The sequence below is a fragment of the Solanum stenotomum genome, unplaced genomic scaffold, assembly GCF_019186545.1.
Source record: "Solanum stenotomum isolate F172 unplaced genomic scaffold, ASM1918654v1 scaffold33960, whole genome shotgun sequence".
Taxonomy (NCBI): Eukaryota; Viridiplantae; Streptophyta; class Magnoliopsida; order Solanales; family Solanaceae; genus Solanum; species Solanum stenotomum.
Window position 1 is genome coordinate 63555 of NW_026032701.1, and position 14194 is coordinate 77748.

The following is a 14194-nucleotide window of genomic DNA, read 5'->3' on the forward strand; positions in this document are numbered from 1 at the left end:
AAAAAAAGTTTATTACTCTTTGTTATCCTTATAATTCCTTTACAGACTTGGCTCATCTCCATTACGCCTTCTCCCCATTTCCTCATGTGCATATTTTGTAAATTACTTTTAACATACAACATAAAAAATTAAAATCTTGTAATTACCTTTGACCAGGTTCTGTTTTAACTGAACCACAAATTTATGGAAGAGAAAAAGAGGAAGATGTGATAGTGAAAATCCTGATAAACAATGTTAGTGATACCCAACGACTTTCAGTCCTCCCAATAGTTGGTATGGGGGGACTAGGAAAGACGACTCTTGCACAAATGGTCTTCAACGATAAGAGAGTAACTGAGCATTTCCATCCCAAAATATGGATTTGTGTCTCCGATGATTTTGATGAGAAGAGGTTGATAAAGGAAATTGTAGAATTTATTGAAAGAATGTCACTTGGTGACATGAGCTTGGCTCCACTTCAAATGAAGCTTCAAGAGTTACTGAATGGAAAAAGATACTTGCTTGTCTTAGATGATGTTTGGAATGAAGATCAAGGTAAGTGGGCTAATTTAAGACAAGTCTTGAAGGTTGGAGCTAGTGGTTCTTCTGTTTTAACCACTACTCGTCTTGAAAAGGTTGGATCAATTATGGGAACTTTGCAACCATTCCGATTGTCAAATTTGTCTCAAGCAGATTGTTGGTTGTTGTTCATGCAACGTGCATTTGGACACCAAGGAATAAATCCCAACCTTGTGGCTATCGGAAAGGAGATTGTAAAAAAAAGTGGTGGTGTGCCTCTAGCAGCCAAGACTCTTGGAGGTATTTTGCGCTTCAAGAGAGAAGAAAGAGAATGGGAACATGTGAGAGACAACGATATTTGGAATTTACCTCAAGAGGAAAGGTCTATTTTGCCTATCTTAAGGCTTAGTTATCATCATCTTCCACTTGATTTGAGACAATGCTTTGCGTATTGTGCAGTATTCCCAAAGGACACCAAAATGGAAAAAAAGAAGGTAATCTCTCTCTGGATGGCACATGGCTTTCTTTTATCGAGAAGAAACTTGGAGCTAGAGGATGTGGGTAATGAAGTATGGAATGAATTATACTTGAGGTCTTTTTTCCAAGAGATTGACGTTAGATATGGTAATACTTATTTCAAGATGCATGATCTCATCCATGATTTGGCTACATCTCTGTTTTCGGCAAGCGCATCAAGCAGCAATATCCGCGAATTAATTGAAAGATACCCACATAGAATGCCTATTGGTTTTGCTGAATTGGTGCCTTTTAAACCTCCTTATCTCTTGCAAAAGTTTGTCTCGTTGAGGGTGCTTAATCTAAGTAAATTACTTTTTGAGTCGTTACCCTCTTCCATTGGAGATTTAGGACATTTAAGATACTTGGACTTGTCTGGCAATTTTATAATTCGTAGTCTTCCAAAGCAGCTATGTAAGCTTCAGAATCTGCAGACTCTTGATCTACATGATTGTGATTCACTTTGTTGTTTACCAAAAGAAACAAGTAAACTTGGTAGTCTCCGAAATCTTTTACTTAATGGTTGCAATAAATTGACTTGTACGCCACCAAGGATAGGATCTTTGACATGCCTTAAGACTTTAGATTGCTTTGTAGTGGGCGAGAGGAAAGGTTATCAACTTGGTGAACTAAGAAATTTAAACCTCCGTGGTGCAATTTCAATCACACATCTTGAGAGAGTTAAGAGGGATACGGAGGCAAAAGAAGCCAACTTATCTACAAAATTGAATCTGCATTCATTAAGCATGATTTGGAATGGAACGCATAGGTATGAATCAGAAGAAGTTAAAGTGCTTGAAGCCCTCAAACCACACCCCAATTTGAAATCTTTAACAATCAGTGGCTTCAAAGGATTCTGTCTCCCAGACTGGATAAATCACTCAACTTTGAGAAATGTTGTCTCTATTCTAATTAACGGTTGCGAAAACTGCTCGTGCTTGCCACCATTTGGTGAGCTGCCTTGTCTAGAAAGTCTAGAGTTACAAGACGGGTCTGTGGAGGTGGAGTATGTTGAAGATTCTGGATTCCCCACAAGAAGAAGGTTTCCATCTTTGAGAAAACTTTTTATAGGTGAATTTCATAATCTGAAAGGATTGCTGAAAAAGGAAGGAGAAGAGCAATTCCCTGTGCTTAAACAGATGAAGATTGAGAAGTGCCCTGTGTTTGTTATTCCTACCCTTTCTTCTGTCAAGAAATTGGAACTTGTGTGCGAGGAAGATGCAACAGGTTTCAGGTCCATATCTAATCTTAGGGCTCTTACTTCCCTCAATATTGGGGATAACAAAGAAGCCACTTCACTCCCAGAAGAGATGTTCAAAAGCCTTGCAAATCTCAAATACTTGGAAATCTCTTTCTTTAAGAATCTCACAGAGCTGCCTACCAGCCTGGCTAGTCTCAATGCTTTGCAGAGTCTGACGATTGACCATTGTGATGCACTAGAGAGCATCCCTGAAGAAGGAGTGAAAGGTTTAACTTCACTCACAAAGTTATCTGTCAAGTACTGCAAGATGCTAAAATGTTTACCGGAGGGATTGCAGCACCTAACAGCCCTCACAACTTTAACAATTACTCGTTGTCCAAGAGTGGAAAAGCGGTGCGAGAAGGGAATAGGACAAGACTGGCACAAAATTGCACACATTCCTAATGTGAAAATGCATTCCTAAGTATTATTTGTAATTGTTTGTAGGGATGTTTGTTTGTGAGTCTCTCTCATTGGATGTAATTTTCTTTTGGAAACAAATCAACAATCTATTTGTATTATACGCTTTGAGAATCTATTACTTCTTATTTGTATGTAATTTTCTGATTTTATTTTGAAAACAAATCAATGATTTGTAAGATCCATTTGTATTATACTTGTTAATGTTTGGCGAACAGTAATGTTGTTGATTATCATCACTTCCTGAATAAATGTTGTGTCACATGGAAAAGACGCCAAATCACATCGGTGACTGGCTTAGCTATTTAGCTTCTTGTTTGGCGTACCACGTATCAAGAAAGATTTTTGTTTCATTTTTCAAAAGCATATACTCAAAGGAATGGCAAAGGAAGCACCAAGTTGACAACTAGAGAAACTGTGTGCTTTTGAGACGGAGTATATTATCATCACCGTTCACTTGATTCCTAAAAGACCAAAAAATGGAAAAAGAAATATCTCACCACTCTCTGGATGGAACACGGTTTTCTTTTATCATAAGAAAATTTGGTCAGTAATGAAGTATGGAAAGAATTTTATATTTTTGAGGTCTTTCTTCCAAGAGGTCGAAGAAGATAAATTTGGTAATACTTATTTGGTAAAAGATTGAGTGAGAGATTGACAAGATAAAAAAGCAGTGTTTTCTTTTTTTTGAAAAACGTTTTTGTGGAAACATTACGCCAGAATAAAAGAGATGCCAAAAAAATGTTTGAAATCAAAAGCAACCGTTAGTTATTGGATTGAAAAACAAAATCAAATAATTGAGAAACATGGAGGCCCCGTGGTGGAATAATTGAGTTTGTAATTATTACAACTCCATCAACTTAACCTTTGTGCTTCTTACTTTCAGCAGTCCGTAAAATCCACTTAAGTGATTCGATCGGGACTTTGGCTGTTTGATAGTGCTTCATTAAAATGATCATAACTTCTTGATCTGGATTCGAATTGAATAACAGTTGGATGGTTGACAAGGGCTTTCATTTGAGAGATTATGGTCCACGTAATTCTTCATAGTCTAAGAGCTATGCTTGTTTGAATTTGACACTTGTATAAACTAATACGAAAACTTAATACAAGCTTTCAACTTAACTTTGTGTTAGAGTTAATTCCTTTATCATGACATTAATTCACATTCAATACACTTTACGTTCTTAAGCATTGTAAACATTTTATACAGCAAAACATTAATTTAGGTACCACCACCAAATTTACACATTCAATAAGTTGGACTAATTGAGAAATTGGCAAGATAAAAAGTGGTGTTCTTTTGAAAAAAAATTCTGCAGATAAAGCTAAAAGATTGAATATTGAATTGAAAAAAACAAAGTGTGCTTCTTACTTTTATTGACAAACCAACCCCACAAGAAAAGACAGATCTGAAACTAGCTAGCAGTTTCCAGAATATGCATACCAATTACCAATTACACATTCATTGTTTACAATTCTAGACTCACTCCACATATCTGATATGGCTGAAGCTTTCGTTAAAGTTCTGATAGACAATCTTACTTCTTTCCTCAAAGGGGAACTTGTATTGCTTTTTGGTTTTCAAAATGAATTCCAAAGGCTTTCAATCATCTTCTCTACAATCCAAGCCGTCCTTGAAGATGCTCAGGAGATGCAACTCAACGACAAGCCACTAGAAAATTGGTTGCAAAAACTCAACGCTGCTACATATGAAGTCGATGACATCTTCGATGGATATAAAACTAAGGCCACACGATTCTCCCAGTCTGCATATGGCCGTTATCATCCAAAGGTTATCCCTTTCCGTCACAAGGTCGGGAAAAGGATGGACCAAGTGATGAAAAAACTAAATGCAATTGCAGAGGAAAGAAAGAATTTTATTTGCACGAAAAAATTATAGAGAGACAAGCTGTTAGACGGGAAACAGGTACTCATCTTAAATTAGTATTACAACAACTTAGTTTATATTCATTTTTTTGGCAATTATCAAATTCAGAAAAGGGTCAAATATACTCATGTACTATCGTAAATAGTTTAAATATACCTCTCGTTATACTTTCGATCTGAATATACCCTTCTTTAGAAATCCACCTGTTTAACTCATCCACTACCCATTCCCTTTGCTTTGAATTCTTTTCTTTACCTATAAACTTGGAGCACTCGATCCGTTTTGCTTTTCTTAACAAAGCAGCTCAGAGAAAAGAGGTTTCTTCTATTCTGTTTCTCTATGTGCTGCACTTGGGTCCTTAATCCCATAAAAAACAGGGCATGTTAATCCCAACGACGGTAGCCTTTCCAGACAGCTGAGTGTAAATTTTGTCTAAGAAAAAAAATGATTAGGCATGTTTCTCTTTGTCATTGATTAGGCTGGATTTCTTTCAGAGTGGAATATAGGGAATAAAGTTGGAGCATAGAATTCCATCGTTCATTTCTTTCGTTAGAGTATCAAGTTCAGCAAAATAATATCAAGGTGCCATAATGGAATATTATCAAAAACAATAAAATTACAAATAGAATAGAAACTTATTAAGTTGGAAGAGAGTGACAATATCATCCTCTAATAACGCTACCAAATTCAAATCATGATATGGAGGAGTAACCTAAAAGCATTGGCGGTGAATTATTTGATTATGTGCCTGTCACGTGTCATTCCGTCAAGATCAAGGGCAAATTTGTGCCAAAGAATAAAGGGTGGGTATATTTGGGAGTATATTGTGCAAAAATATTCTCTATTTTCTGCTGTCTCCTAATGAGTTTGAATGTAATAATATTCTCATGTGGACATTGCTTGCACCAGGTTCTGTATTAACCGAACCGCAAGTTTATGGAAGAGACAAAGAGGAAGATGAGATAGTGAAAATCCTGATAAACAATGTTAGTGATGCCCAACACTTTTCAGTCCTCCCAATACTTGATATGGGGGGACTAGGAAAAACGACTCTTGCCCAAATGGTCTTCAATGACCAGAGAGTTACTGAGCATTTCCATTCCAAAATATGGATTTGTGTCTCGGAAGATTTTGATGAGAAGAGGTTACTAAAGGCAATTGTAGAATCTATTGAAGGAAGGCCACTACTTGGTGAGATGGACTTGGCTCCACTTCAAAAGAAGCTTCACGAGTTGCTGAAAGCAAGCTTCAAAATCTGCAGACTCTTGATCTACATAATTTCCGTCAACTTTGTTGTTTGCCAAAAGAAACAAGTAAACTTGGTACTCCTCGAAATCTTTTACTTCATGGTTGCGATGAATTGAATTCTATGCCACCAAGGATAGGATCTTTGACATGCCTTAAGACTCTAAGTGGATTTGCTGTGGGGATTCAAAAGAAAGGTTATCAACTTGGTAAACTACGAGATGTAAATCTCTATGGCTCAATTGAAATTAGACATCTTGAGAGAGTGAAGAATGATACAGAGGCAAAAGAAGCCAATTTATCTACAAAGGGGAATCTGCACTCTTTAATCATAAATTGGAGTTGGAAAGGACCACATAGATATGAATCAGAGGAAGTTAGAGTAATTGAAGCCCTCAAACCACATCCCAATCTGACTTGTTTAACAATCAGTGGCTTCAGAGGATTCCATTTCCCTGATTGGATGAATCACTCAATTTTGAGAAATGTTGTCTCTACTACAATTAGAAGTTGTGCAAACTGCTCTGGCTTACCTCCCTTTGGGGAGCTGCCTTGTCTAGAAATGTCACGCCCCGAGCCTACACCCTGGGCGGGACCGGCACCCGGAGACCATTTCTGGCCCCAAGCGAACCCTTGGCCTGGCTTTCTTAACTCAGCGGAAACCTAACTCAACAGAATAGCTCAATGCAATGCAATATTACAAAACAACTTAACTTATAAAATATGGCCATAAGGCAACCCGAATCTCAAAATAGGATATTTACATATATACATAGATAAGAGACTCAAAACTAGCTGACTGACTGTTTGTCTATGAAGCCTCTAAAAATACTGAGATGGATGTTGGGACAGACCCCGCAACATCCTAATAAGACAAAGCTAAGAACACAAAACAATTGAGTCCTCCGGAATGCAAGGAGGCTCACCACTGACTCTGGAGTGCTCAGCTGGATCAACGACGTGCAGGATACTGATCCGAGGTACCTGAATCTGCATCATCAAATGATGCAGGCCAACTGACATCAGTACATGGAATGTACGAGTATGCAAGCGGAAAAGCCAAACACAACTTAAGCTTGAAAGGAAATACAAGAGAACACTTACCTCGGCTCTGTACGACTCATGACTAACTGAACTCAATATATATAGCAATAAGACGCATGCAATATATAAAGCTTGTAAAACAGTGTAGACATCTTAGCTTGTTAATGATAAAACAATAACAACTCAACTGTACTTATATAAAAGTAATATAACTTATGTGGGAGGTTCTTTAACCGACAACCACCACTATGAGCCCTAGTGATGATACAATGCTTTACCTCGCGTTGCCCAAGGACCATCCTATACCTTGCCGTGATATAGGAAGCTAACTTTACTTAGTGGATCCACTAGCTTAACTTTCGTGATCATCTAAAAAGTATGATCCGAGAAATCCCATGTTGGCGCATGGTTCTTATGGAGAGTTGAGTAAATCAGAACTCGTGTCCCCAATTCGGTGCTCAATACTACTCCCAAAAATACTTTGGCCCATAGAATAGATGTCTTTAAACACATTTTTCTTTAGTTGAGATAATTACTCAAAACTTTAGCCCAAAGGCTCTTTTGGGGAAAGAAAACATGATTCCCCTCTTGCTCAAATGTAATAGCATTTATAACCTCCTTTGGGAATACTTAGTTCCCTAATAGCTTTTAAAAAGAGAACTCAACTTTAGACTCATGACTTAGCTTGAAACTGAGACTCTTACTTGACTTGAAACTTGAGACTCTTACTCGACTTGAAACTTGAGACTCTTACTTGACTTGAAACTTGAGACTCTTACTTGACTTTTAACTTCACTTGACTTGGAACTATCTTTCCTTGAATCGGAATTTATGAATTCAAGGTGTTCGATCACATGTTATGGAGGGATTCTTGAACGTTTAGACGTACTTTGGAGTGTCGGAAACAACTATAAATCATAGGTATTTTACTTTGGAACTTGCTTGAGAAAGTGAGAAAAGGAATGGGGAAACTTGGCTGAGACTTCAGATTTCTGGTGACACAGATGGGACTTACGGACGCCGTCGACGGACCGTAGATGGACTTACGGTCCGTACTGCAGGTCCGTAGATCGCGTCAGAAATTTCCCCAGAATTCATTTAAAAAAATGACTAAGTGTTGACCTACGGTCCGGACTTACAGTCCGTAGGTCAGGTTACGGACCGTAGGTCGTGCCCGTAGATCGATGCCCCAAAAACCCCACTTCTGTCCCGATTGACGGTTGACCAGTACGGACCGTCAATCGATCTACGGTCCGTAGGTCACGCCCGTAGATAGGGATCGACAGCCCAGAAATTGTTGCGAATTGATGGTGAATCAACTTAAAAAGGGTCATAACTCTTAGAATCATAATTCCCTCAACATACAATAGGTTTCAACGTAAATATACGACCCAATCATGTCTCACAACGAATAATAACTTCAACAACACCACCAACAACATCAACAACAACTAACAACTTCAACACTTCAACAACAATTCCCAATCTTTTCTCAAATCATAGAATAAACTTGGTGTGTGTGAGGGAAAGGATCAACCCACACGAAAACTCACATACCTTGATAGGGATCACCCCCGACGAAAATCCACAATGATCTTGTTGATCTCCTCTTTCTTCTCTTCTTCTTCTTCTCCTTCTTCTCTTCTTCACTCTCAAGAACCCTAACTCTTTCTCTTTCAAAATGGGACAAAATGATCCAAAGATCAGCCTAATACAACAATATGACCTCAAAAGAAATAATTTGTGAAAGGACCAAAATGCCCTTAAATTTCCGGACGGATTTCCCTTCCAACTGTCCAACTTCTAAAGGGCATAACTCCCTCATACGAACTCGGAATCGAGCAAACTCATTGGAGTTGGAAAGGTCATTCCACGAGCTTCGCAACCATAACTGGAACCACTCCTAACTCATCCTGAGCTAGGAGTTACGACTACTCAAAGTTGGCCAAAACTCACTGATTTCCACGCTTAGCCAAATTTCCAGATTTTTTTTTTAATTCATTTTTTTTTCCAAAAATGACTATTTCCAAATTTCAAGCTCCTTCAAAGCCACTTCAAATTGTCGGATGTTACAAGAAAGTCTAGAGTTATTAATGGGGTCTTTGGAGTATGTTGAAGAGGGTGATGATGTTCATTCTGGATTCCCTACAAGAAGAAGGTTTCCATCTCTGAGAAAACTTTTTATAGGCGAATTTCATAATCTGAAAGGATTGCTGAAAAAGGAAGGAGAAGAGCAATTCCCTGTGCTTGAACAGATGACGATTTTTGACTGCCATATGTTTGTTTATGCGACCCTTTCTTCTTACTTTAGGGATCTTACTTCCCTCCATATTATCCATAACAATGAAGCAACTTCGCTCGCAGAAGAGATTTTCTAAAGCTTTCCAAATTTCAAATACTTGTAAATCTCTTTATTTTACTATCTCAAAGAGCTACCTTGCAGCCTGGCTTGTCTCAATGCTTTGAAGAGAGACTGGAAATTCATAGCTGCAGCGCACTAGAGATTCTCCCCGAGGAAGGGGTTAAAGGTTTAACTTCACTCACTCTGTTATCTGTTTATGACTGTGAGATGCTAAAATGTTTACCGGACGGATTGCAGCACCTAACAGCCCTCACAAGTTTAACAGTTGGGGGATGTCCAACACTGATCAAGCGGTGTGAGAAGGGAATAGGAGAAGACTAGCACAAAATTGCTCACATTCCTTATCTGGATATTCGTAACAATTAGTATTTGTAATTGTTTCTTTGTTTGTGACTTGTGAGTCTCCCACACAGGTAACATTCCTGCCAGGTGATGCAAATTGTACAAGTGACTTCATTGTGGATAAAAGGAAACTAGTATTTAGCTTGAGTGTCAAACAAAAAATATTTCATCCTAGAAAGTACAAATTCCCAAAACTATTATTTATGTACAAAGTTGAACTACTAAGTACAACACAAAAGATTGCATCACTGATAAACACTACTGGAATAGCTATATTACCAAGAGTGTTTGTTAAACAGCCAAACTACTGTAGTTTTTTTCTTTGGCATAATATATAAATGTGCCCTTTAACTTGACCTCATTTCACATTTATGTCCTTCAACTTTGGATATGCACAAGTAGGCACTTAAACTTGTATAAACTTGAACAAGTAGACACATGAGTCCTACCAGGGCCGGCTGTTGCCTTTGTAAAATAAGGCATATGCCTTAGGCCTCCAAATTATTATCAAGAATAAATTATGTGTTAAATTTTTATAGAAAAAATTGATTAATTATGATAAAAAATATATTATTTTACCCACTTTAATATTTTTTATACTTTATTAAAAATAAGAATTAATAGTGAAAACTGTTGAACAAAGTGAATTACAAATTCTTTTATATTTTTTTTTAAATTATAGTTTCAAGCATTACAACAAACATATTAAAATGGTGTATACCAAGTCATCAACTTCTTGAATCAGATTCTATGGTTCTAACTCTTATCTTTATTTAATATTTGTCAACTTATTACTTCTAAAATTATGTTAACAATTCATATAATAATTGTCTCACTAAAAGGATGTTTTCAATGTTGAGTTAATAAAATCTTACCTAAAATCAATAACTGAGAAACAATATTAAATACTAATAATTTTCATCTAAATAGTGTAAGAAAAATAAACTTTGAATAAGTATGTATATAAATTTGTTTATATTTTAGGCCTCAAATTAAAAATTCATTTTAGGCCTCCAATTACATTGAGCCGCCCCTGAGTCCTACGTGGCACAATACACGTAGGACACCACGTAGGACAAAAAATGACATGTAGGATGCCATGTAGGACATGTGTGTGTCTATTTTTTCAATTTTATACAAGTTTAAGTGTCTGCTTGTGCACATCCAAAGTTGAAGGGCATAAATGTGATTTGAAGCCAAGTTAAAGGGCATGTTAATGTATTATGCCTTTTTCTTTTGCAGAGATCTTACCAGATGACTGATAAGTGATAATACAGCAAGAAATATTATAACATATGTATCTCTAACCTTGCTCAAAGGGGCATCGAGCTAAATCCTCGCCAAAATATAGGGATAGGGAGTCTGCACTTCTTCCCTGCAGATTTACAAGATAGAAAAACAATCAGCAGACTTGGCATGGCTTAGACATCCAGGAGGATTTAAAATATGACATGATGAATGCAAGAAAATGTCACATTCCAAAATACCCCCAGACGTGACTGGCACTCATTAACACCACCTGTCAGGCGTATCAACCGCATGTTTTAGATGTTTAACTAAATTATGTGTACACCAAATTGAGGACATCACAATCAAGTTTGACTGAATCACTAGTCAGATTCCCAGTGCAAGCTTTAGCTTTTTCACTTGATTTTTATAACAACACAAATGTCATTTGGCGTAGGAAAATCTCGAGAATTTGATAATACATTTAGACATTGCAATTTATGATCTTTACAACATATAAACAAAACTTAGGATCACTTTGGCTAGCAATGCAAAAGCACTATGTCTCCTCTGCAAACGCCATGAGAAACATTGATAAGCGAGTTAGGAGTAGCTTGTATTTATCAATCTTCAAATTACTTGTGTTTGCTAATTGATTATGTGTACATGAATAAATTAATAACAAATTTAAGCTGTCAAATCTTGCTCGTGATGTGTAACTTGTTGTTTTGAAGTTTTTGGTCTAACTCTTGCCTTAGAGAAAAGAGTTATAGAGCATTTCATAAATCAAAACATAATAAGCAAACTCTTGCCCATGAAATGTAACTTGTTCTTTGAAAGTCTTTGGACTAAATATTACCTATAAGGCAAGAGTTATAGAATATCTGATAAATCAAGACACAATATGGTAGTGTCAAGTCTTTACTTATTGTTTTGAAACTATTGCATCTAAAATAAGAGTTATAGAGCATCTCATTAATTAAGACACGTGTTCTTTGAAAGTTTGGGTTAAGTATTGCCTCTAAGATGAGAGTTATAAGTGATGAGATTACAATTAGTTTCAATTAGTTTGTAATTAGTTTAATTCATCACATTTAGCTTTAGAGTTCATAGAATTAGTTGAGTTCACAAAATCAGTTGGTTAAGTTTGTTATTGTGTCGGATCAAGTTGGTTAGTTGAACAATGTGTATATATATATACACAATACCCTGTATTGTTTATTTTTTAGTTTTGATTCTCAATAATATCTTTCCACTTTCTCTCTCTCTGAATATTCTCTCGTGAGCTTCAATCCTCCATCAATGGAGGAAGCCTGATGTTTTCCAGCCTATGCTGTTGATTTTGTCATGGTATCAGAGCACAAGGGATGATTCCTACTTTCCGCATCCACATTGTTTCGTGAGTATTGCGTATCCTTCAATTCTCAGTTCGATTTCACGACTATGATTTACAGATTTTGTGATTTTTTGTGCCCCTGCTATTTGTTCTTCTTTCTCTTCTCGGATTGTTTCCAATTACTCTCCAATCTTCATCCATGGGAGATGCACCTGCTGTTCCTGCTCAATTGGATTTCGGTAGTCCACTCTACTTGCATCCTTCTGAGAATGCAGGTTCAACATTATTACCAGCTGTTTTTGACGGAATTGGGTACAGATCTTGGAGACGAGCTGTTCTCAGGACCCTATCTGTTAAAAGTAAGACTGGTTTTATCACTGGCAAAGTTGTTAAGCCGGCTTCTACAGATCCTTCTTTCATGCAGTGGGAGAGGTGTGATGATATGGTGACTTCATGGATCCTTAATTCCCTATCACCTGATTTGCGCGACAGTTTACAGTATGTTAACAATGCCAAGGAACTCTGGGATGAACTGGAAGATAGATATGACCAGACTAACGGTTGTAAACTCTATTAGTTGCAAAAGGAGATCAATGATCTTGTACAAGGGACTTTGGATGTCACTGGTTATTACACGAAGATGAAGAAATTATGGGAGGAAATGAGCATTCTTGATGTTCACTCTCAATGTAGCTGTGTGTGTGTTTGTGGTGGTAAAGCCAAAATGCACCAAGCTGAACAGGATAGGAGACTGGTGCATTTTTTGATGGGCTTGAATGAAATGTACACTGTTGTGAGAGGAAGCATTCTCATGATGTCTACATTGCCTAGCATGGCACAAGCTTTTGCCATATTATCACAAGAGGAAAGACAAAGGGAAGTCAGGCCTCACAATCACTCTGTTTTGGAATCCACTTCATTGAATGCCTCTGTTTCATCTAATGTTGCTGCAGGATCCAAAGGTTTTAGGACCAGCTACACCTCCTCAAAAGGAGGTGCTAGCAGCTCCAATCCCAACACCAACACTGTTTTCAGAGGCAACTCCAGCACTAGTAACAAATCAAATTTATTTTGTCACTTTTGCAAACGTACTGGACATACCAAGGATAGGTGCTACAAACTTCATGGTTACCCATCCAATTCTAGACCTTCCAAAGGAAGAAGCTCAGGGTCTGCAGCAAATGTGTACAGTTCTGAGGAAGACATGAACCGAAATGAGGTACCTGATGAGTCAATGAAGCAAATGCCAGTGAATCTGTCCAAAGGTCAATATGAGCAGCTACTCAACCTCCTAGGATCTCTGCAGGCTGGAAATGGCTCAGGAGATATGCTTAGTGGAGCAGTGAACCTAGCAGGTATATTGGCTTGTTATTCTTCAATTACTGAGATAGGTAATTTGTCATGTAAATGTGCTAGATTAGCTGCTAATTCTTGGATAATAGATTCAGGAGCATCACATCACATGACTTACACCAAAAATGCTCTCACTAACCTCAGGACACTAGCTTATCCCTCCTTGATTACCTTACCAAATGGATACAAGGTCAAAGTAACTGAAATTGGTGATGTTTGTTTGAGTTCAACTTTAACTCTGTACAAAGTTTTATTCATACCTAGTTTCAAATTCAACTTAATTTCAGTTCATTGTTTGGCACTCCAGCTCAAAGGAACAGTCAGTTTTGACAGCTTTTCTTGTCTATTGCAGGGCCCTTCTCTGAAGAGCCCTCTGGCACTTGGTAGAGCTAGGAATGGACTGTACTTTTTCTGTCCAAAATGCCACAGTTGTGGACAAACTTCTGGTGGTTTATCTCATGTCATTTGTTGTTCTACTGATTGTTTTTCCAATTACCAGCATGTTCCTTCTTCAGTTCAAAATAAGCAAGTCTTAACTGGGACTGAATGTCAAACTTCAGCACCATCCAATGTAAAATGTTCTCATGTTTCCAATAAAGAAGTTTGTACTGTTGGTTTTCCTTCATGGTCTGTTAATAGTTTTCCTTCTTTTGCTGTTAATTCTGTTCATACTCATGCTCAAGGTAGTGAATTCTTGTGGCATACTAGACTAGGACATGT

At 37.4% G+C, this 14194-nt stretch overlaps 1 protein-coding gene and 1 pseudogene across 1 annotated transcript; both read left to right on the forward strand.

Moving 5' to 3' along the window:
• Positions 1-308: 308 nt before the first annotated feature.
• LOC125852336 (putative disease resistance protein RGA1) lies at positions 309-2678 on the forward strand. The gene has a single exon (XM_049532087.1). The coding sequence runs from the start codon at positions 309-311 to the stop codon at positions 2676-2678; it is 2370 nt and encodes a 789-aa protein (XP_049388044.1).
• A 1500-nt stretch (positions 2679-4178) lies between these two features.
• On the forward strand, positions 4179-9582 carry LOC125852337 (disease resistance protein RGA2-like; annotated as a pseudogene).
• The last annotated feature ends 4612 nt before the right edge of the window (positions 9583-14194 follow it).